The sequence below is a fragment of the Eulemur rufifrons genome, chromosome 21 (genome assembly GCF_041146395.1).
Source record: "Eulemur rufifrons isolate Redbay chromosome 21, OSU_ERuf_1, whole genome shotgun sequence".
NCBI lineage: Eukaryota > Metazoa > Chordata > Mammalia > Primates > Lemuridae > Eulemur > Eulemur rufifrons.
The window spans coordinates 6,352,113-6,377,283 of record NC_091003.1 but is presented as its reverse complement, the minus strand read 5'-3'; the positions used below and the strand labels follow the sequence as shown (position 1 = coordinate 6,377,283).

At 45.5% G+C, this 25,171-nt stretch overlaps 1 protein-coding gene across 5 annotated transcripts in view; it reads left to right on the top strand.

Annotated features, from left to right (window-relative positions):
- The first annotated feature begins 498 nt into the window (after positions 1-498).
- Positions 499-25,171, top strand: part of P2RX7 (purinergic receptor P2X 7) — a 47,366-nt gene continuing 22,693 nt past the window's right edge. For 3 of the 5 annotated variants that reach the window (XR_011236521.1, XR_011236520.1, XM_069496804.1), the window contains exons 1-8: positions 499-674; positions 11,444-11,612; positions 12,755-12,823; positions 16,297-16,369; positions 17,417-17,513; positions 19,350-19,430; positions 20,042-20,171; positions 21,139-21,275. Coding sequence is in view for 3 of the 5 variants with exons in the window: in XM_069496804.1 (XP_069352905.1) it covers positions 550-674; positions 11,444-11,612; positions 12,755-12,823; positions 16,297-16,369; positions 17,417-17,513; positions 19,350-19,430; positions 20,042-20,171; positions 21,139-21,275 (881 nt within the window). In the remaining 2 variants the exon portion in view is untranslated. Of the gene's footprint in view, positions 675-11,443; positions 11,613-12,754; positions 12,824-13,531; positions 13,654-16,296; positions 16,370-17,416; positions 17,514-19,349; positions 19,431-20,041; positions 20,172-21,138; positions 21,276-25,171 lie in introns of those variants that run through there. The other 2 variants (XM_069496805.1, XM_069496806.1) reach the window with 2 other exon arrangements.

Sequence of the window (25,171 nt, the reverse complement as noted above, 5' to 3'; positions counted from 1 at the left end):
ATCTGCAGATCAGAGTAGTGTAAGGGGCAGGGGAAGGAAAGGGGATGACCTTCAATGACCCAGGGCTCCTATACATCTGGGGCTGAATAAAGGGTTGTAGAAATGAATGAATCGACCCCTGAGTGGGGTGTGAGGCAATGGAAAGATCTAGGCTGTTGGAAGCTGTGGGTCTCATGACATTTGAAGGGCTGCCCCTTTCTCTCAACCAAAATGAGTCTAAGTAAGTGAAAAGAAAAACAGGAAAGGCAGAATTCTAAAAATGCCCGTCCTCTGAACACCATCTTTGTGTAGGCATCTGGGGGAGGACAGCTGGAGCAGGGTCCTCTGCCAGCCAGGCCTGTAGGACTTTGCTTTTGTTTATCCCAGCCACATCTGGGGCAGCTGCCAGGCCCCGCCCCCACCCTGCAGTGATTGGAGGAACTCAACGTTAAAGGCTCCTGCTAAGAATCAGTGAATTTCATTTTGCTGTTCCTGGGGGGTGCTTGCAGTGGCCCCGTCTGAGCGGGTTGAGCCCTGGTCCAGCCCCAAGCAGGGAGCGCACCTCTCACCATGCCGGCCTGCTGCAGCTGCGGGGATGTGTTCCAGTATGAGACAGACAAAGTCATCCGGATCCAGAGCATGAATTATGGCACCATTAAGTGGTTCTTCCACGTGATCGTCTTTTCCTATGTTAGGTAAGTGGGGTGTGGGGAGGACCCCAAATCTCTGCGGTGATTGACAGCACAGAAAACCCCGAGGTATAGCTTCAGGTGCACATCCTGAACCCCACATGGTTTTCAAATGGGAGATGTGCTCTCACAGCAAGCTGGGCAGGCGGCAGGAAGCAGCGGGCAGGAGGAAGCAGGGCCAGGCTGCGGCAGAAAGAAGCCATGGGAAGTGAGTGAGACTCCTTTTGGCTCTACCCCAGGCCTGCCAGGATGAGCAGGGCAGGGCGTGCCAGGGGAAAGAAGGAAAACACAAGGCAACACACCCTGGATTCCCAGGGAGGAGGCATGGATCTCAGGACACACCTGGTGATAATGCTGGCGTCTGAGTCATCATGCTTAGGGGGAGGAATGGGACCAGGAGTGTAAATGTAACTTTAGGTCCTGTCCTACGTCAGGAAGGCCCCCTAGTTTTTTTGGTTTTGTTTTCCTAAAATAACTTCTTGAGGTATAATTCATATCCCATACAATTCACCCATTTAAAGTGTACAATTCAAGGGTTTTTAGCACATTCACAGAGTCGCACAATTTTAGCATCACCATAGTCAATTTTAGAACATTTTCATCAGCTTGAAAAGAAACTCCACACCCCTTTAGCTGTCGTTCTCAACCCTCCCCACCACACACCCTCAGCTCCAGGCACCCATTAATCTATTTTCTGCCTCTGTGGATTTGCCCATTCTGGATATTTCATATAAAAACAATCACACAATATGTGACTGGCTTTTTCCACTTAGCATGTTTTCAATGTTCATCCATGTTGTAACATGTGCGGATGCTTCATTCCTTTCTGTGGCTGAATAGTATTCCTTTATACGGACAGATTGGTTTTATTTATGCATTCATCTGTTGATGGACATTTGAGTTGTTTCTCTTTTTTGGTTATCATGAATAATGCTGCCATGAACATTTGCATACAAGGTTTTGTGTGGACACATGTCCTCATTTCTCTTGATGTATACCTGGGAGTGGAATTGCAGGCTCATGTGGTAACTCTGTTTCACCGCTGGAGGGACTGTCACAGCTGCTGCAGCTTTGTACATTCCCACCAGCAGACTGTGAGGGCTGCAGTTTCTCCACATCCTCACCAGCACTTGTTATTGTCTGTCTTTTTGATTATAGCCAACCTAGTGGCTATGAAGTGGTATCTCATTGTCGTTTTTTTTTTTTTTTTTTTTTGAGACAGAGTCTCACTCTGTTGCCCAGGCTAGAGTGAGTGCCGTGGTGTCAGCCTAGCTCACAGCAACCTCAAACTCCTGAGCTCAAGGGATCCTCCTGTCTCAGCCTCCCGAGTAGCTGGGACTACAGGCATGCACCACCATGCCCGGCTAATTTTTTTTTATATATATTTTTAGCTGTCCATATCATTTCTTTCTATTTTTAGTAGAGATGGGGTCTCGCTCTTGCTCAGGCTGGTCTCGAACTCCTGAGCTCAAACGATCCGCCCACCTCGGCCTCCCAGAGTGCTAGGATTACAGGCGTGAGCCACCGCGCCCGGCCTCATTGGCGTTTTGATTTGCATTTCCCTGCTGGCATGTGCTCCTTATTCTCTCTGTTGATGATGATGATGATGATGATAACCCATCTATCCATACAGGGTGACAGTGTACTAAGATTTAGAGCAACCCATTTTATAATTCTGGGTATGTCTCCTTGGCCAAGTCACTTAACTTCTCTGAGCTTCAATTTTTGTATCTGTTCATAGAGTTGTTGCGACAATTAAACAAGAAAAGGCATGAAAAGTCTTATCATGATGACTGGCATAGGACAAGAGCTCCATAACTGCTATCTATTTTTTAAAAATAACCTTTTTTGAATAGATATTTTTATATATATCCTCTCCTTTGAACCTCAAAGTAACCACATCTAAGCTTGGGATTTGAGATCTGGAAATATGGATTCAAAAATCCTTCACCTCTTTGAGCCTTGGTTTCCTCATCTGTAAAATGGGGATAATTGTTGTTGGGAATATTTAATGAGCTAATAAATGCAGAGCTCTTAGAGAAACATATGGTACATAGCAAGCCCTTATTAAGTGTTAGTTCTTATTATTAATAATGTTATTATTAGGGTTATCATTATTTGATTCGTGTTTACTATTCAACAAATATTGAATAGCAAATATATATGCTGAAGTTCTAAAATAAGACATTACTTAGACCAGCTACCATAGGACCAATAGTAAAGAGAATAATTCACAAAGGGTCCCTTTTGCATCAATACATAGATTATATATCACGATTCCATGTAGCAGGTGATGGGACTTCCTGGTATTCTTAGATCCAGCATATAATTTCTTTTTTTTTTTTCCCCGCCCCTAGCATATAATTTCTTATAAGCAGGCCGGGCGTGGTGGCTCATGCCTGTAATCCTAGTACTCCAGGAGGCCAAGGTAGGAGGATTGGTTGAGGTCAGGGGTTCGAGACCAGCCTCAGCAAGAGTGAGACCCCATCTCTATTAAAAATAGAAAAAATTAGCCGAGGATGGTGGCGCATGCCTGTAGTCCTAGCTACTTGGGACGCTGAGGCAGGAGGATCGCCTGAGCCCAGGAGTTTAAGGTTGCTGTGAGCTAGGCTGACGTCACGGCACTCTAGCCCGGGCAACAGAGTGGGACTCTGTCTTGAAAAATAAAAAATAAAAATAATTTCTTAAAAGCAGATTATTATATACATAAGAACAGATTACTATGAGAACACCCTATAATGATAAGTATTTTTCTTTCACCTGGTGAAATCATAACTTACATGTATTTATCTCCCTCAAATTCAGTCATATATGTTCCATGCAGACATGGAGAGAGAGACAGCAATATGAATAGTGCAGTGATTCGGAAGTTGGGTGCTCTGGAGAAAGCATGCAATGGGACACTTGAGTCTGGGCTTCCTTCAGTCAATCTCTGTCACCACGTGCCTCTCACAGAGTGAGAATCTTGCTACTCTACCTGTTAATCTAGATACATGTTTTTCACCCAACATGGCCCCTAAAATAATCCAACTTCTTTACCTTCACCTGCAGCAAAATTGGAAAAACAGCAACTTGTTTCAGAGCTGGAGGAAAATTAGCTCTGCAAAGACCACTTACCCATTGGGAGGTGGGAGGTGTTTGCTATGCTTTGTGGACAATTGAAGGGTTTACCAAAGGTGATTTTGATGAGATGTGATTTTCATCTTAAGTGCTAACCTTGAAGACTACCTCCATATAAAAATATTTCTCCACTGCTTATATTTCAAAATATAAAATGGAACAAAAAATATTTCCAGTTTTGTTTTTTTCCTCTTTGTTAATGGAATATGTATTAACATCTCACCAAATAGAGTCTCACAGTACACAGTTTGGGAAATGTTGCCTAAGTTGTACTGTGAAGCCTTGAGTTCATGTAGCCATGACTCAGCCATCTGTGAAATGGGTAGAGCCATGGTACATAGAGATTGGAGGAGGTAGTTTGCATCAAATAGGACTGGTGTGGACCTTAGGTGGAAATTCAGAAAGCTTCGAGCAATGTTCAGGATACAGCAGCAGGTGACAGGTTCTGGCCAGTTGTATATGCTAGGGCTGAAAGAGCAAAATGCCAGGATACGAAAGTAAGACAGGGCCTCAGTTATTAAGACTTGGGTACAAGGCAAGGACTGGTCATAGGGGAAATAAATCAAGAGGCTGTTCAGCTTCTCATAGCCTCTCACAGTGAAGTTCAGACCTGGAATTAGAGGCAGGGATGCAGCTACAAGAGGAGTCAAGTGGCTCCAGTGTCCAGGGTTGCAGGACTGTGTGGCCAGGCTTGGTGGTGCCTGTGATTCCAGCACTTTGGGAGGCCAAGACGGGAAGATCCCTTGAGCCCAGGAGTTCGAGACAAGCCTGGGAAACATAGCAAGACCTAATCTCTACAAAAAATTTTAAAAATTAGCTGGGTGTGGTGGCACACGCCTATAATCCCAGCTACTCAGGAGGCTGAGGTGGGAGGATCGCCTGAGCTCAGGAGTTCGAGGTTACAGTGAGTTATGCACTCCAGTCTGGGTGACAGAGCAAGACCCTATCTGTAAAAAAACAAAAAAACAAAAATTCATTCTTGAAGTGGGTGATTATGATCTGAACAGCCTAACTATGTTCAGAAAAATCCCTGTGTTGGGAGCTCCACCTCTCTAACACATGTCAGAACTTAATTTCTCAGCTTCCTTCGCCGCTAGGACATAACGTGAGACCCCACACTTTCCAACAAGACCCAGGCTTTTCCAAGGCAAAACTTTGACCCACAGGGAACAACATGGGGAGGTAGGTGTGAGCAGAACTCAAATTCAAGAATGGGGGAGAGTACTGCCCTTTGACCTACACAGTAGGGGATTCCCTGCCCTGGACCCAGAGTCCCCACTCTGTCTCTCTGTGGACTTGGAGCTTCCCTATGGAATAAGGGGTCTGTGGGGCTGTTTTAGTTCCTATTCACTAAACAAACAGTCCCACAGGCCTAAGTCAAGGTGTCAGCAGGCTGAGTTCTTCTCTGGAGACTCTGGGGAAAAATTCACTTCCAAGCTCATTCTTTTTGTTGGCAGAATTTAATCCCTGAAGCTGTAGACTGAGAGCTCTGTTTACTCACTAGCTGTCAGCCAGGGGCCACTCTCAGATCCTGAAGTCCACCCACACTCCTTGCCACGCGGGCCTCTCTCTCTTCAAGCCAGCAAATGACACAAGGAATTGTTCTCATGCTTCAAATCTCTGACTTCTGTCCTGGGACCAGTAGAAGAAAACTCTGCTTTGAAAGAGCTCATGTGATTGGGTCAGCCCCAGATTATTAAAATAATCTTCCTGTTTTAAGATCACTGTACCAAATAATGTAACCTAATCGTGGGAGTAAAATATCCATCATACTCAAAGTTCCGGGGATTACGTGGGGTGTATATACCAAGAAGCAGGAAGTCCTGAATCATCTTAGAATTCTGCCTGTCACAGGGACAGAATGTGCCCACCCAGGGCTGCACTCCCACCCAGCTATGCTCCGGGTATCCAGGGCCCTACAATTCTCTTCCCAAACAGCCGTGAACCTCTTTCCAGATTGGTCCTCTTGGAAGCAGACTATAGCACCGATGGGCACGCTCTTAGGCCCAAGGGATGACCAAGGGGCGGCTGTTTGCAAAGGAGGGTGTGGAGGGAGCTTGAGCATGGGCTCGGGGCACCCACGCACACGTGTGTGGAAGGATCTGGGAGTGAGATGAGAAGGGGGCTGGGCTGTGTGCCAGGAGCCCCTTCAACCAGCACCTCCGTGTCTGGCACAGAATTCTGAGGCAGCCAAGAATTCTGAATTTGAATCTGGCCCTCTGAGTTGTAATAGAGGTATATTTATTAAGATAGATGAGAGGACACATTTTAAAATTTGTTATGACTTTTAAATACTTTAAACATGCAGTATATGGGCCTCCACTTGTTCTCTTGTCCAGGTATTAGTTTCCTAGGATTGCTGTCACAAATAACCATGAACTTGATGGCCTAAAGCCACAGAAATTTATTCTCTCACCGTTCTGAAGGCCAGACGTCCACAGTCAGTATCACTGGGCTGAAATCAAAGTGTCGGCAGGATCATAATCCCCCTAGAGGCTCCAGGGGAAACTCTGTTCCTTGCCTTGTCCAGCTTCTTCTGGTCGCTACTGGTGTTCCTTGGCTGTGGCCGCATCACGCCCATCTTCAAAGCCAGAATCTTCAAATCTCTCTCTGCTTCGTCCTCACGTGGCCTTTTCCTCTGTGTGTGTCACATCGCCTTCTGCCTCTTTTTAAATTTAATTTTATTTTATCATACTTCATTTATTTTATTTTTTACAGATGGGCTCTTGCTATGTTGCCCAGGCCGGTCTTGAATTCCTGGCCTCAAGCGATCCTCCTGCCTCAGCCTCCAGAGTAGCTGGGATTACAGGTGTGAGCCACTGCACCCAGCTGCTTCTCTCTTATAAGGACACATGTAATGACAGTTAGGACCCAACTGGATACTCTCACCATCTCAAAATCCTTCATCACATCTGCAAAGACCCTTCCTCCCCACCCCTGGAATAAGGTCCCAGGGATTAGGACCTGATATTGTGGGGGCCATTATTCAGCCTAGTGCAGGAGGCATGGCCCTGGCAGCATCCAGCTCACTGAGGAAGGGCAGTGACTGAGATCCTGGCACCCAGTCCCAAACGCCATTGGCACAGGCTGCTCCTTGTTTATAAATTCCCACATTAGGGCAGGGCAGTGGCCAGCGGAGATTTTTCTCTAGAACAGTCCCTGCTCCCAGGGTGTTGTTCCTAGCTGTGTAGTGTTCAAGTAAACCTGGTTTTTGGTCCTCTGAGAGATTGGATGAACTGCCTAACATCCCTTAAAAATCAAATTTTTCCTCTATTTTTCCACAACTTTATTCCATATAAATATCACAAAATCACCCATTTTTTAGGTATACATTTCAATGACTTTTAGTAAATTTACCAAGTTGTGCAGCCCTCACTACAGTCCAGTTTCAGCACATTTCATCCCCGCAGTAAGGCCCCTCAGACCCATCAGCAGTCACTCCCCACTCCCAGCCCCAGTGGCTACTCAGCCCTGGCAGCCACTCACCTACTCCTTGCCTCTCAAATTTGTCTTCTCTACACACTCTTTCTTCTTAAGCTCAGCAGAGTGGATCCTGTTGTTTAGAACTAGAAAAGCCTCCCCAACATGATACTAATATCCCCTTATTATAGAAGAAGAAATGATGACTCAGAAAGGGTAAGTAACTTGCCCAAGGTCATGGAGTGTACCATGCTTCTGGCTCAGGCAACTCATGGGTGGTGGAATAACTTACTGGGATAGGAAATGCAAGAGAAAAAGCCAACTGAGCGTGGAAGATGAGTTCAGAACTGAAGGCATTGAGCTGGAGGTGTCTATGGGACACACAAATGTCGATGTTGAATGGGTAGTTGGGGAGATAAATCAGGAACTGGAGATATAGACAGATTTAACGAGCGCCATGGAAGTAGCTGCAACTGACCAGCAAGAGAAGACGTAGATGAGAAAGCAAGAGGGCCTAGACCAGACCCCTGAGGATCAGTAACCTTTAAGCAGTCAGGGTGCAGAAGTCCCCAAAGGATTCTGAGGAGCAGCCACAGAGATCCAAAGAAAGTGAGAATGTGGGTGGGGCGTGGTGGCTCACACCTGTAATCCTAGCACTTCGGGAGGCTGAGGTAGGAGGACTGCTTGAGGCCAGGAGTTCAACAGCAGCCTGGGCAACATAGTAAGACCCCATCTCTAAAAAAGATACAAAAATGTTAACCGGGTGTGATAGTAGTCTCAGCTGTAGTCCCTGCTACTTGGGAAGCTGAGGCAGGAGGATCACTGGAGCCCAGGAGTTCAAGGCTGCAGTGAGCTATGATGATGCCACTGTACTCTGGTCAGACAACATGGTGAAACCCTGTCTCAACGAAAAAAAGAAAGAAAGAAAGAATGTGGATTTCCAGAAGCTAAGGGAAGAAGTAGAGGGAAGTGGTACATGGTCAACAGTGTCAGCTGCTGCTGACAGTTCCAGGAAGATTAGGTCTGTGGCGTGTCTGTTGGATTTAGTGACAATGACGTTGTTATTTACTTGGCAGGAGAGGCTTTAGAGAAGTGGTGGGGGTGGGAGCCAGACTGGAGTGGGTGGAGGAGTGAATGGAGATGCGGAAATGGGTGTGATGACTCACTCTTTCAAGGGACTTGGCTACAAGAACAGAGGCATAGAGTGGTGGTAGGGGAAGATGGAATCAAGGGGGGCTTATTTTTAAGATGAGAAATGTTTAAGTGCAGGAGGAGAGGAGACAGGAGAGAGGGAGACGTTGATGGAATAAATCAAAATTGTCATTATCATCACCTTCACAATCACCAGCTACCAACCACAGGAAAGCTCGCTCTGTGCTGGGAAGGCTCTAATTGTTAAACATTTCTTTCTTGTATTGACCCCAAATCTACCTCCCTATAACTTTCACCTTTGGTTAGAGTTATGCCCCGTGTTCCCTCTTCTAGGTGATACTCTTCAAATGGCTGCACACTGCTACTATGTCTCTCCTCTTCCTCCCACTAATATTCCAACCCCTCTGGCCATGTGCCCCCAACACGTTGCCCTGCCAAGTTCACACAACCACCCTCTTGTTTGTCGAGGCCCTCTTAAAGGTGGTGTACACACTCTTGTTTTGCTGGTGGAAACATGCAGGGGTTCAAATTTTTGTGGTTTGGCAAAATGAATTGAGATCTAAAATGTGCATACCCTTTGACCCAGAAGTTTATCCTGAGCGAGTGTTCCTGGAAACATGAATGCAGGTGGACAGACAGCATAGCGGGTAGGAGCATAGCCTGAGCACATTTCATGGTGAAAAATTGAAAGCTTTCTCTTTGAGGTCAGGAAGAAGACAAGGATGCTCTCGCTGCTGCCGTTTGACATTGTACTAGAAGTTCTAGCCAGAGCAATTAGGCAAGAAAAAGCAAAAAAGGCATCCTGATGGCAAAGTATGAAGTAAAACTTATCTTTACTCATAGATGGTCTGATCCCATATATGAAGAATCCCAAAGAATTCACAAAAAAACTATTAGAGTTAATAAACCAATTCAGTAAAGTTGCAAGGAACAAGATCAACACAAAAAAATCAACTGTGTTTCTGTACACCTGCAATGAACATTTGAAAAAGAAATTTGGAAAAGAATTCTGTTTTTTTTTTTTTTTTTGAGACAGAGTCTCACTTTGTTGCCCAGGCTAGAGTGAGTGCCGTGGCGTCAGTCTAGCTCACAGCAACCTCAAACTCCTGGGCTCAAGTGATCCTCCTGCCTCAGCCTCCCGAGTAGCTGGGACTACAGGCATGCGCCACTATGCCCGGCTAATTTTTCTATATATATATTTTTAGTTGTCCATATAATTTCTTTCTATTTTTAGTAGAGACGGGGTCTCGCTCTTGCTCAGGCTGGTCTCGAACTCCTGACCTTGAGCGATCCACCCGCCTCGGCCTCCCAGAGTGCTAGGATTACAGGCGTGAGCCACCGCGCCTGGCCTTGGAAAAGAATTCTATTTACCCTAGCATTTGAGAGAGCTAAGGCTGTGGAGCCACGTGGCTGTGTTCAAATCGGGTGCTGCTGTTCACCACATGACCTTGGACAAGTTTCTGCCTTTGTTCCTGCCACAGTTTGCTCAGCTATTAGGTGGGGGTAACACTAGTACCTTCCTTACAGGGTTGTTGTTTGTTTGTTTGTTTGGTGGGGGGAATGAGGAAAGAGTAAATATATGTTGAAAATACTAGAACAGTGGTTGGCACATAGTAAGGACTATATTAGGGTTACCAACAAATGTTTGTAAATTGGGAAAATTGAACAAAGCTTCCGGTTAAATATATATCCATAAGAAACTGGTTGGAAAATTATCACAATGTACCTCTTAGGTTGAAGCATATGGAGTTGCCTGTATTCTACAGTTATGGTCTACAAAATGGGCAGTTTCATACGTTCAGTCTAAACACTAGAATACTCTTTAGTCATTAGAAATGATTGTGTATCATAGGTCTATCTTTATCATAGATAATATATTAATAATAATTATCCCTAGGAGGGTCAGTCTCTTCCCAGCCAGGTAAGCCCCCTAACATGTCAAAACATCATAAATTATAAAAAACATGGCTGGGCACAGTGGCTCACACCTGTAATCCTAGAACTATGGGAGGCCAAGGTGGGAGGATCGCTTAACGCCAGGAGTTCAAGACTAGCCTCAGCAAGAGCAAGACCCTGTCTCTACTAAAAATAGAAAAAAATTAGCCAGTCAACTAAAAATAGAAACAAAAAATCAGCTGGGCAAGGTGGCTCACACCTGTAGTCCCAGCTACTTAGGAGGCTGAGGCAGGAGGATCGCTTCAGCCCAGGAGTTTGAGGTTGCTGTGAGCTAGGCTGATGCCACAGCACTCACTCTAGCCTGGGCAACAAATCGAGACTCTGTCTCAAAACAAAAAACAAAAAAACAAAAAAACCAGTTAATGAACTGACCAAATGGCAGGAAACCAGAGGCAGAGCCATGTCATTTATGAACAAGTCTAGCACATGGTTAAGAGAGCTGCTGGCTCTGGGCTACAAGGTGGACCAATCATGGACCTCAGTTCTGCCACTGTGTCTCTGTGTGACCTTGAGCAAGTTCCTTCACCTCTCTGAGTCCATTCCCTCGTCTACCAAAGGGTAATGATCACAGTAACCATCTCATATTATTCTCATGAGGATTAAAGGAGAAGATGCATGTAGAGAGCTTGGCATGTATTAAGTGCTCAATAAAGAGTAGCCGCTATTATCAATATTATTTCTAAAGCAGTTGGGTATTTCTGAAAAGCAGGTGGCTGACCCATGAGACACAGCTTTAGATTGGAAGGTGCTGATGTGTTCCTGAGCCTCAGGACAAAGCTGGTGGCCCCACCTGGAACTAGATTATTTTGAGAAGCTGCCCTATACATTAGGGTTCATTTTAGGCAATATTAAAGAATAGGATCGGGAGCAGTTTTCCTATAGTGAGTGCTCCCTGTGTGCCTGTTACTGTGCTAAGGAGTCTGCATACATACCTCATGTAATTCTCACAACAACCCCATGAGGTTGGTATGACTATTCCTCCCATTTTGCAGAGAAGGAACATGAGTCACAGAGACGTGAGTCATAGCAGAGTTGAATGAAAGTGGCCTTCAGAGCCTTTATTCCAAACCACTGCACTGTGCCTCCCTCAAGAAGACCACTGATGCTTTTCTGTGTCTGCCACTTAGCTTTGCTTTGGTGAGTGACAAGCTGTACCAGCAGAAAGAGCCTGTCATCAGTTCTGTGCACACCAAAGTGAAAGGGATAGCGGAGGTGAAAGAGGAGATCACAGAGAACGGAGTGAAGAAGTCGGTGCAGCACGTCTTTGACACTGCGGATTACACCTTCCCTTTGCAGGTGAACACCTAGCAGCACTCTCCCAAGACTCACCCCTGGTCACTGTCACCAGGGCCTTGGCCCCCTTCCCCTGGGACCTAGAGCCTCACTCCAGAAAAACATTGGCCCTATTTTAAAAGCTCTGTGAAAATCCCAACTGAGAAAACCTAAAAATTGCAGAACTGGGTCAGATCCAGCAGCTCAAAGGAGATGCTTCTTTGCTTTATCAAGTCCTACAGGGTTTCTCAAAATAGAAGAGTGTCCTGGTGCATTTAAAACATGATTTGATTCACTCACACTCCATTTATACACAGCTTTTTAGAAGCAGAGCCACCAAGTCAGCAAGGTCTGCCTAGATTCAGAAGGGCAAAGAACTTTCTACCCAGAAGGCACCTTTGTTTGTGTGGCATTTCATGAACGAAAAACATCTCCAGGAGCCCATTCTTGTGCACATTTTTGCACAAAGAAAGGATGTAATTGGCAATGAGAGGAAAGGTGCCGGTCACAGACAAAAAGCATGTGACTGTCTAAATTTGCAAGCAGAGAAAATGAAAGGAGAATTGCCAAATCAGAGAAATTAAAGTGGGGTTGAGGATTGCAAAATACAGATAGGGGGTGGGGTGGGCAGGCAGTAGGGACAAAAGGGGCACACACGTTTGCAGTCCCAGGGAGCTGGAAAGCTTTGCAAAAACCCGTAAAGCAGAAGCTGCTGTTTGTTTCTAACAGTGGGTCATTAAAATCCTGCCATTGCCCAGGTGGTGGGCTGCCCTATCGCCCCTTAATTAAAGTCCTGGAAAATGCGAACAGTGTTCAATGAAGTCTACTCCCCTACTCCCACCTCCACAGGTCTCTTGCATTTCAATTTAATGGGATTTGATTATGTCCAAAAATCCCTGAAAAGGCTGCTTTTGAGGCTGGAATGGAAAATGCCTCCTCCGCCATTTGAATTGTTCCTTCTCTCTCCCTCGGCTCAGCAGGGAGGCTCATCAGGCTTTGATATTAAGCCCTCGGCATATTCAAAGTTGCCCACAGACTCAGGTTTCTAGAAGCTTAGAAGAGTGGAGAGGTTCGCCCCCAGGCACTTAGCAAGCTGGATCATTATAATTAAGTACTTTTCTTCTCAAAGGCCTCACATTTTCCTTCCCTCTCCTTTTTCTCTGCAGGGGAACTCCTTCTTTGTGATGACAAACTTTCTCAAGACAGAAGGCCAAGAGCAGGGGTTGTGTCCTGAGGTAAGGAGGTGACCCGGAGTGGCTGGACAGGTGATAAGAGTTCCTAGAGGAGGCACAGGTAGGCGGAAACAGAAATTGGGACCCGGGTGTATTCGAGCTGCAAATAATTACTGAGCACCTGCCTCTTTGTGGGGTTGGGCTGGGCTAAGTGGAAGAAGGAGGAGAAGACATTGCAGGTCTCCCTCCATGGCCACCAGATTTTCTTCTGTCCCCCTCGGCCTCCTACAGCAGCATTGTGGCCCATGGAGACTGGAGCCCTGCTCTTTCTGTCACTGGGTCCTTTCGCAGCTTATGACAACAATGATTCTTGCCATTTGCACATTTTACGTTTCATTGGAGCCTCACAACTTTGGGAGGATAATGGCATTCCCAGCCCCATTTCACAGGTCAGAACACAGACTCAGAGAGGTTAAGTGACTTCCCCAGGGTCACACAGCTTGCTGGAGGCAAAGCCAGGAGTAGACGCTGTGTGACCTCATTCATAGCTTCTCCTGCCATGGTCCACGCTGAGCTGTGTGGGGGCCCAGTCCTGGGAAACACTGTCAAGCAGCTCAGGGTTGCCTGTTCATCCCACTTCTTAAGAGTTTTAGCCTCTGTATCAGGTGCACACGCCCCCCCTCAAGACCACCCCCACTCCCCCCAGACAGTCTTTCCCAACCTGGCTTTGCCCTCTCCATACTCTTGACCTTCCACTACCCCTTCCTGGAAAACTTTCTTCCCTATCAAACTGTATTTGTCCTGTTCTGTCCCTTCACAGTCCTGCTCTCCACTCTTGAAGATGAAAACTAGCTAATCTTCTAAGTCCACCTACACTGATGTGTTCCTACCAGGTACTACCTGTCACTCCCACCCTTCCACCCTCCCCTCTCAGGTCACATAATGTGTTTCACCGGGACCATTCCCAATGCCGAGTCACATGGATGGCAGTGGTGGCACCACCCAGCCAGTCCAGCTAAACACTCCCCTCTACCTCCCTTCCCAGCAGCGCTTGGCTTCTAATCCAGTTTGGGGGTCCCAGCTTCTCTTTTGTCCCATGCTCTGGTCATATCTATGCTACTACACTCCATCCCTGCATACATACAAAGATACTTTTCAAGTTATTGAGACTCGTGACATGCTTAAAACAAGGCATGGTACGTTGTAAGCACTCAATAAATGTGAGCTGTTATGATTCAAATGACATGTTACTCCTCCTCAGACAGGATGTCACCCAGAGTGGCTGGAACCCAACGGGCTCTGTGGGGGCACTGCTAGCCCAGAGAACATGTAACTCTCTGAGATTTTAACCTATTCCCCAAGCTGGTTTGGGTTGGTCTAATTGGACATTCCCTTCCTCTCTTTGCATAGCAACATCTACTCTACCTCTGATCATCTTAATAAATATGACCAAGTCCCAGTTACACACCAAAATGAACAGACATTTGTTTCAGTTATCTGTTGCTGCAAAACAAACTACCCTGAACCTGGTGGGCTTAAAACAACAAACATTTTGTTAACTCTCACAATTCAATGGTTGACTGAGCTCAGCCGGGCAGTTCTTCTGCTGGTCTCCCTTAGGATCTCTACGGAGTTGCAGTCCCATGACAGCTAGGGTTGATGTCATTTGGAGACTCAACTGGTGCACTGGGATGATGGGGCATCTCTTCCTTTCTGGGAACCCTCAAGACTTTTCCTCTCTGCAGAGTCTGTCCATATTGTCTCCCCATCAGAGCAGACAAACTTCCTAATAGCAGCTCAGGTTCCCCAGACCAAAAAACAGAAGCTTCCAGGCCTTCTGAAGGTTTAGGCCTGGGTACAGCATTACTTCTGCTGACTTCTATTGGTCATGCAGTCACAGCACTAGCCTAGCTTCAAAAAGAGGGGGAAACTCTCCACCTGTCAATTGGGAGAGTGACCAAGAATTTGTGGCCATATTTAATCTGTGTCACAATCACAAAAGAGATTAGAATAAAACTGTTTTTTTTTAATTTTAGAATTTCTTTTGGAGAACAAAATAAAACTGGTTTCTCTTGTTTTTTGAGATTTATTTCTAGTTCATAATGAAAATAACGTAACTTTCCATAAGCCACAGTGAATGATCACTCATTCATTTTTCATTCATTCCATATTTATCAAGACCTATTAGGTGTTGGGCACTTGGGCTACCAAGATATGACTCAGGTTTTGCGTTCAAAGGGTTTGTAGTCTAATTTGGAAGGTCACAAGGGGAGGAAGCCAGGGACATGCTGGGTGATAAGAGAAAGGAAGCCTGGGAAGAAAAGAGATCATGAGAGAGTTTGAAAACTATGAGAAACACTCACTGAGCAAATATTATATGCTAAACCCCTTTTTTCATAACTCATTTAACCTTCACAACAACCATACAAGACAAATCTGCTCACCTTCCTTTTACAGATGAGGAAACTGAGGCTCAGAGAGGTGAAGTGACTTGGCTGAGGTCACTGAGCTAGAAAATGGTGCAGTTATCCCAAAACCCGGGTGTACCTGGGTCCAAGACCTAGGTCGTTAACGCTGAATCGCTGTAAGAGCCACAAACCACAGAAAGGACAAAGAACAGAGGCTATTTTCATACTCATGTCATGTTCTGGCTTCCCTAAGATTGGCCATCAAGCCTGCTTCCTAGAAAATGGAAGTCAAATATGCATAAACCAACTCATCTCATTTCTCTTTTCCTTACCCTGTCCTTCAGCCTTGAAACTGGGTTGGCCTCATTTTCTCAGGCCAGGAGAGTGTGCTGGCTGATGTCCCTCCATTCCACGTGTCCTGCTGAGTCTCTGCACCTGTCTGTACTGCTCAGTCCTGCAACCATAGGGCCGCTTGGACCAGGCCACCTGTCCTCTACCCTATGGGCCGTCCCTGAAAGTGGTCCCTGGCTACCCAGACATCCGCTTTTCAAATTTTTATTTATTTTTGTTTTTTATTGGGATATAATTCACATATCATAAAATCTACCATTTTAAGTGTACAATTCAGTGGTTTTTATTCACAGAGTTGTACAACCATCACCACCATCTAATTCCAGAACATTTCCATCACTCACAAAATGAGACCCCATCCCCATTAGCAGTCACGCCCAACTCCCCCCACCCCTGGCCCCTGGCAACCACCAATCTGCTTTCTGTCTCTATGGATTTGCCTATTCTGGACGTTTCGTATAAATGAAATCATACAATATATGGCCTTTTGTGACCGGCTGCATTCACTTAACATTTTCAACGTTCGTCCATGTTGTAGCACGTATGAGTTTTTCATCCTTTTTATGGCTGAATAAAATTCCATGTATGAATGTACTACACTTATTTGTCCATTCATCCATCAATGGACATGTGGGTTGTTTCCACTTTCTGGCTGTGGTGAGTAGTGCTGCTGTGAACATTTGCATACAAGTTTTTATGTGGACGTAGACATCCACTTCTTGGTATCTTAGTAGCACAAGCCACTTACTGCCCACTATCTCGTCCTTCTCCCTGCAGTATCCCACCCGCAGGACGCTCTGTTCCTCTGACCGGGGCTGTAAAAAGGGATGGATGGACCCAAAGAGCAAAGGTACCTTCTGTTTCTTTTCCAGAGACCCTGGGGGTGGATGGTCTGGCATCTTGGTGACATTCACAATGCACAGCTCAGGTCTTTAGCCTTTGGCTCTCAGCTGCCTTCTTCCACCGTCAGGATATGTGAGCCAGTGTCTGCCCCGTGCCTTGGCTCTGTCCCCAGCAGACCAGCTTCTGACTGTGAATGTGACTCCAATTTCCCAGTGAGAGAAGCTCCTAAAAACCTAGCAGGTTCAGGGTTCTAATGAATAGAAAAATCAGATGGCCCATAGTGTCATCTGCATATTTTAAACTCTCCCCCTAAATTTCCCTAAAGGTTGAAGAGCATGAACTAGTACCCCCAGGGCACCTGGAAGCAGTACTCATATTAATCTGCAAAATTTCCTTATCTCATGTTTTAACTTAAAAAGGAAACTGACAATTAAAAAAAGCATAAAAAAAAAATCAGTAGCTATAACACACACACACACACACACACACACACACACAGAGGCATATGAACATTGCATACTATTCCATAATGCATGTGTATTTGAGTTGGCACAGAGATCATTTTAACATTACTCACTATTTAATTAATTCTCCCTTGGAAATCTGTTAATCTTCCTGACACTCCAGGAAGACGTGCCATGTTTATTCCATGGCTTTGCATACCTCTGGACAGCCAGTGTACCCCTTGAGGGACTCAGCTGCCCCTTAGAGAAGCCAGGTTCTAGCCTATTTATACCAGGTGAGAGAATACACCCTGTTCAGCTGCTCTGCCGGGCATCTTTTCTTATAAAGAAACCAAGAGAGCCAGCAGAATCCAGTCTTTCTGTGCCTTCCCTAGGCCTTTTAAAAAAAGCTTACTGTTCAATGTTTTGCTTGTTTGCCTTGCCCTGTGTACGTCTGTGGTCAGGATGGGGTTTCACGGAAGCTGAAGCTGCTTGGGTTGAAAAGCATAAACCGTCTCTTGCTTGGGCTGAGTTCATGTCACCCCTCCCGCAGAACTTCCTCGCCACGGTTCTTTCACATCTGTGCTTCTACAACCCCTCAACCCCCATAGGAATCCAGACCGGACGGTGTATAGTGTATAAAGGGAACCAGAAGACCTGTGAAGTTGCTGCCTGGTGTCCCATCGAGGCAGTAGAGGAGGCCCCCCGGTGAGTTGCATGGCGGGTACAGACATGCACGGTGGCCCTCAGAAGTGACAAGATGAGGCCCTGCTGGGGCTTTCCATTCTCAGCACAGCCCCGCAAAGCCCTGGGTCTTATTTGCTGGGGGACCCCTGCAAGTAAAGGGGACTGCTTGGTACAAAGCAGTATCTTTGGGAGGGCCATGCTGGTTGTTAAAATACTGAAATAATTCTGAACCAGCTAGTAAGTAGCTACTACCTTAGCACCCTTGGGTGCCACCACCTTCCTGGCTGTCTCAGCAGGGTACTTCCAGACCCCTCCTTTAGTGCCACAGGAGGCTCCACCTGACTGGTCAGTGTCCTTACTGAATGATTAAAGATAGGAAGGAGGAAGGAAGAAGAAGGGAAAGAGGAGGAGAGAAGGAGGCAAGGGGAAGCTTTCTCAAATTAAATGCTCACAGTGACATACAGATTTGGCAGCCCCTGTATTGATTCTTCCCTTCAACACACAAGGTCAGGATGTTAAATCTCAGAAGCTACAACGGCCAGTGCATTTCAGCAGAGAATAGTTAGGAAGACCTGGATTCAAATCCTAGCTCTAACACACTTTTGCTGTGTGACCTTGGGCAAGTGACTTAACCCCTCTGAGCTTCAGTGTCCTCATCGGTAAAATGAGAATAATTTCACCTACCTCATGGGGCTATTGTAAGGATTAAATGAGATGATACTTGTACAATTATTGTAAAGTGAGCCCCATGCATGGCTTATACACACACAAGCACATGTGCGCATGTGCACGTGTGTTCATACACATGACCCGCCCCTAGAAGTGTAGTGGTTCTAGACCAGCACTGCCCGATAGAACTTTCTGCAGTGATGGAAATGTTCTGTACCTGCACTGTTCAAACAGCAGCCCCTGGGTACACGTGGCTATTGAGCAATTGAAATATGGCTACTGCAACTGAGCAATTGAATTTTTAATTTAATTCAAATTTAGATAGTCACATATGCCTGGTGGCTACCATAGTGGACAGCACAGTTCTAGACCAATGAGACTCAAGACCACTCCCTCAGCATCTGTGGGGCAAAGACAAAACTGCCCCAAGCTGGCCTGTGGAAAGCTCAGGCAGAGGTTCCCGATGGCAGGGTGGCTGTGCCAGGCAGCGTCACCCTCTCTGGCCCCCAATCATTAATGGCTCCACCCAGGTTCATTTCTAGGTCAGGAAACATTCTTTGTCACAGAAGGAATTTCCCACATGGGGGTAGACAGCAGCCTATACTCACATAGTCCTTGGTTCAAGACAAGGGGCCCTCTGATTGGCTGTGGTTTTCGGTTCTAGCTCTGCCATCAACTCACTCATTAGATAAGTGTGCCTGTCCCTGGGCTGCATTTTGATGTGACCTTGGGCAAGCAACTCCCTGAACTTCAGTTTCTCATACGTCATGTGATTTAGCTAAGACGGCTCATTTAACCATTCATTCAATACATCCATCACCACTTAGTAGGTGTTAGATATTTATTTCACTGTGCACAAGAGACTGCTACATTTTAGGTAACATACAAGAAGTCCCAGATATGGAGCAGGTCCCAACCATCACACATACCTAAACATATAATTATATCAGAGTGTGAAAAGTGGCACAGTAAATGCCACTGGGTCTCAAGAAGGGAGAAACTCTTTTTGGAGAAGCTGGAGAGGCTTTATGAAGAGTTGTGGAAGGCTTGGCCCACTGGGGTACTGTATCCATGTCTCTTCACTCATCCCAAAGACCAAAAGCAAGAAACCAGAAGCCTCTGGTCCTCTTGGTGCACGGCCTCCCTCAGTCCCTTATAGTCACTGCATTCTGCATTTCTCCCTCCCAGACCTGCACTCTTGAACAGTGCTGAAAACTTCACTGTGCTCATCAAGAACAATATCGACTTCCCTGGCCATAACTACACCACGTAAGTGCCCAGGATGCCTGGCTGTGTTAGTTATCTACTGCTGTGTAACAAATCACCCCAAACCTCAGAAGCCCCAAAACAACAAATGTGTATATTGTCTGCCAGGAATCTGGGAATGACTCTTCTGGGTGGTTCTGGCTCAGGGCCTGTCAGGTTGCATTCAGGCCATCAACTGAGGCTGCAGTAGTCTCTAGGCTTGACTAGGGCTGGAGAACCCTCTTCCACGCTTACTCACGTGGTTGCTGGCAGGAGGGCTCAGTTCCTCACCATGTGGACTTCTCCCTAGGACTGCCTGAGTGGCCTTAGGACATGGCTGCTGGCTTCCCCCAGAGCAAGCTATCCAAGAGAGACAGTCCAAGCAAGCAAGAGAGTAACCAAGAGGGAAGCCACAGTCTTTTAAAGCAGCACTCCATCACTTCTCCATTTGCTACTGGTCACAGAGACTAACCCTGGTACAAGATGAGAGGACACTACACAAGGGACCCCAGGAGGCGGGGATCATTTGGGGCCTTCTCGGAGCCTAGCTACCACAGCAGCTCACTGCTGTGAAATTGGTGGATCTGTTCTCAGTAGAGATGTTTGTATGTGTGTTTGCTTTTAATTATGCACAGGAGAAACATCTTGCCCGGTTTAAACATTACTTGTACCTTTCACAAGACTCAGAATCCACAGTGTCCCATTTTCCGACTAGGAGATATCTTCCGAGAAACAGGAGATAATTTTTCAGATGTGGCAATTCAGGTTAGTGGTGTCTTTGTACAGTGGGGTGTGGAGGGGTATGTGTCAGGAGATGGAGGATGGCAACTGGCCCAAACACCAGGCCGTCAGGTCTTCATAATATGGCTCTCGTTTCCTGGACATTCGGTAAATCCATGCACCATGCCAAGGGCTTTACCTACATTACCTCATCTAATCCCACAACCACCCTCTGAGTGAGCTACTTGGTGTATTAGTTCCCTGTAGCTGCTGTAACAAATTAACACAAGCTTCATGGCTTAAAAGAACACATTTTTTTTTTATGTTTCCAGAGGTCAGAAGTCTGAATTTAGTTTCACTGAGCAGAAATCAAGGTGTCAGCATGGCCATGCTTCCTCTGCAGCTCTGGGGGAGAATGCATTTCCTTGTCTTTTCTGCCTTCTAGAGCCACATCCCTTGCATTTCTTGGTTCATAGGCCCTTCCTCCATCTTCAAAGGCAGCAGTGTAGCACCTTGCTTCAGTGGTCACGGTGACTCCTTATCTGTGTCAAACCTCCCTCTTATAAAGACACCCATAAAGGCATTTACGAGAGGGGGCATTTACGGGCCACCTGGATAATCCCCCACCCCAAACTCTTGATTTAATCATGGCTGCAAAGAGCTTTCCCTAGGGGAGTATGGGAGGTAAAGCAGAACAGACATTTCACGGGGTGCCCCAACAAGTTTTGACTTCATCTTTGATGATGGGGCCATTAAAGGTGTTTGAGTGCAGGAGTGGTTTGTTGAAAGTTGTATTTTAGGAAAATAAGTCCAATGGTGGTGTGTCCCACATGGGAGGAGATGCGTTACCACTGCCATGGTAATAATGCTTGTGCGAGTTGGATAGGACTGCCCTTCTGGCTCTGAAGCCTTTAATGTGCATTTTTCCTCAAAAAAAGAAAACCTGTCCTTCAGCGATTACTGCTATGCACGTCCGGCAGACATGGAGACTGTCTCTTGTTGACTTCCCCAGGGTGGAATCATGGGCATTGAGATCTACTGGGACTGCGACCTGGACAGTTGGTTCCATCACTGCCGTCCCAAATACAGTTTCCGTCGCCTGGACGACAAGACCACCAATGAGTCCTTGTACCCTGGCTACAACTTCAGGTAACTCTGGGTCAGACTCGCCCAGTGGCCAGCCATCGGCTCCACAGGAAGTCTCAGGCCCGGCTATACTGCAGCCCCAACAGGCAGTAAGACTAGCGTTGGTTCCCAAGGCAACAAGACAATGAAACAAGACGTCCTCTAAGAGCTAGGAAGTGACTGAATTTTTTGCATGAATTTCTCTCTGTCTTTTTTTTCCCTGAGACAGGGTCTCACTCTGTTGTCTGGGTGAGAGTGGGTGTTGTCATAGTTTATTGCAACCTCAAACTCCTGGGCTCAAGCGATCCTCTTGCCTCAGCCTCCCGAGTAACTGGGACTATAGGCACACACCACCACTCCTGGCTAATTTTTCTATTTTTCATAGAGATGGGGTCTCACTGTCTTGCTCAGGCTGCTCTCAAACTCCTGGCCTTAAGCGATCCTCCCACCTCAGCCTCCCAAAGTGCTAGGATTATAGGCATGAGCCCCTGACCTTTTTCTCTTTTTAATGATCAAAGACACATACACTCTTTGTAAAACAAAAACAAAACTTGGGAAACAGAAAAGCATAGAGGGAGATGAAAATCACCCATAATTCCTCTACCCTGAGACAATCAAGGGAATTTCCCTTGTCCATACCAGTTCTTTCATGAGGCTCATATGAGATCATTTCATACACGTCATTTGGTATTTTGTGGGTTTTTTTTTAATACCCTGGTCACTCAAAATTCTTTGTGACTATGACATTAATATCATAACATTCCATTTTGTGGGTATACCGATAACTATTGCTATAATTTAGGAGAGGTCTTCTATTTACCAGGCACTTGCCATCACCATCTCTAAGCCTCCCAACGACCCTGGAAAAGAGATATTAGTGTTCCTGGAAGATGATCTGCCCAAGACCCACAGCTAACAATAGACACTCCATAATTCTCCCATCCAAGTACTAACCAGGCCCAACCCTGCTTAGCTCCTGAAATCAGATAAGAGACACGCCCTAATTCCAGCCTACATCACTCTGGCCCCACAACTCACTCTCTTTCCCTTCTATCTCATGATTTTTCTCACCCATGCCTCCATTATTGGACATTTTGGGTTGTTTCCAGTTTTTCTATTATACATAACTCTGCACTGTACATCTTTGCACATAAATCTTTGTTTGAATTCCAGGTTATTTCCTTAGGATGAATTTCTAGACTTATTGAATCAAAGGTTAGGAACATTTTATCATATGCTTTCAGATTTTTAAAAATTTCCATGGCTACATTTTTCAGTTCTAGGATTTTTATTTGGTTCTTTTTCAAAGCCATCTATTATTGTTCCAGTGAGTTCCACTCTTGCCTTATGGATCCTACTCCTTTTGTACCTTTTACTGTATAATTCCTTTGATATCGACCTATTATCTGAAGTAACTTGGGTGGGATTTCTCCTTGTGGGCTTTGGGATATTGTCTTCTGTAGAAATAATCTTATGCAAAATTCCATGTGTGCTGTGGGATTCGGAGACATTCTTCTGGGATGATTATGTAATTTTGTAGTTGTTCCTGCCGGGACCGTATGGTGTCTATCAATCATGAATCAGTATGCAGTTTAATTTCTGGGCTCAGGATTTCTACTAAAAGAATCCAGTTTCTGTTCTCTCGCTATGTGGGGCTTCTGAAGCACCAGCCCCCTTCCCCTTAAGCATGTTGAAACTCTAGCTCCTCAGGTATAGACCTGGTTCAGGTACTTTTAAGGGTCACATGGCTTCCATTCCGACTCACTACACATGTCTAGCACCTAGAAAAAAATGTCCTTTCTTGTTTTGAGCTCAGTACTGTATTGATAGGACTTTTCAGAAATATTTTATCTTGCTTTTCTGTGTGTATGAGGTGGGAGAGGGGTGGAGGTGGGAGAGGGGTGGAGGTGGTGGGGCTTCTTGCTCTAGCTCAGGCTGCCATCCTGATGGGAGTCCCTTTGGGAAGAACATTTTAAAGACTCTCGATACCTTGGGCCACACTGCTTCCTCACCTGCAGTGTTGTCTTACTTTTTTCTTTTATTTTCTTTTTCTTTGTTTTTTGAGATAGGGTCTCACTCTGTTGCCTGGGCTAGAGTGCAGTGGCATCATCATAGCATAGCTCACAGCAACCTCAAACTCCTGGGCTCAAGCAATCCTCCTGCCTTAGCCTCCTGAGTAGCTGGGACTACAAGAATTGTCTTACTTTTAAAGTTTCTTTGTAGCACATCATGTGTGCTTCTGGCTTCGGGACTTCATCCCCATGAATTCACTAGGGTTCTGGTTCATTTGCACTCTTACACTCCTCCCTGCTGACTGGTGCTGACTCATTCTTGTTTTGACCCTCTGCTCGCTCCTCTGCTCCTGACTTTTGCCTGTGCCATCCTAACTTAGTTTCCACCGTACCTCCTATGTCTGGATCATTTTTTCAGCCTGTCCTACAACTCTATCCCAGTAGTGACTTGGCCCTAACACAATCTCTATGATCTATCATTGTCTGTGGGGTGCCAGGCATGTTTCTGTGACTGTGATTATGGCTGGTCATTTTGTGCCCTGGTTCTATTCACAAAATAGGCATATGCTGTTCCCTTTTCAGAAAGAGTTGCCAAGTACACCACTAGACTAACAATGCTGGTACGAAATTGATGTTGGCATTTCTCACACATTCAGTCATCAAATGAAAAAAATATTTCTTGTGCCAATGGCTATATATTGGTAAACAAAATAGACAAGGTCACTACGTTCATGGTGCTTATATTCTAGTAAGGGTAAATGGACAAAATGGACAAGTAAATAAAAAGTTCCACCAACTCAATATCACTAGTCAATTCAAAATATGAATTAAAACCACAATAAAATACAACTACACAACTAGAAAGGCTAAAATTTAAAAAGACTGGCAATCCCAAATGTTGGCAAGGAGAACAACAACTGGAATTCTCCTACTCTCCTGGTGGGAATGCAAAATGGTACAACCACATTAGGGAATTGTTGGGAAGTTTCTTACCAAGTTAAGCATACATGTTCCCTATAATCCAGAAATCCCACAATCCCATTCTTAGGTATTTATCCAAGAGAAATGAAATTATATGTCCACACAAAGATTGTACATGATGTTCAGAGCAGCCTTATTCATAATAGCCAAAACCTAGAAGAAACCCAAATATCCAACAAGTGAAAGGATAAACTCTGGTATGTCTATACAATAAAACACCAGTCAGTATAAATAAAATAGGAACTAACTACTGCTACATTCAACAACATAAATGAACCAATCCCACAGACATTATGTTGAGTAAAAGAAGCTGTACCTTAATGAGTACATAATGTTTGATGCCATTTATATGAAGTTCAAGTTCTATCACTATGATGATAGAAGACAGAACAGTGGTTGCTGCGCTGGGGAGTTGGGTAGGGGAGGTAGGAATTAACTGGAAAGAAGTACAGGAGAGTTTTCTGGGATGATGGAATGTTCTAGGTTTTCATAAAGGTATAGGTCATACAAGGTATTCATTTGCCTTAGGACTTACGCACGTTATGATATGTAAATTATTCCTCAATAGAACAAATCCAGCAGGACCATTTCAGATGAGTCCTGCAAAGGAAATCAAACAAGATAGTGTGATGGGGCAGACATGGCCAAGGAAGGCCTCTCCAAGCACAGGGGTAGGAACTGCTGGTTCCAGGACCCCATATTGAGTGTAGAGGGTCCAATTAGTGGTTCTTAAACTTGAGTGAGCATTACACTGCCCTGGAGGCTTGTGAAAACACAGATTGCCGAGGCCCGCCCCCACCGTGGATCGAGGGTAGGCCCGAGAAAAAGAATGTGCACTTCTAACACATTCCCATGTGATGCTGATACGGAGGACCACATGAGAACCACTAGTCTAGACCACAAACACTAAAGGGATTCAGAGAAGTT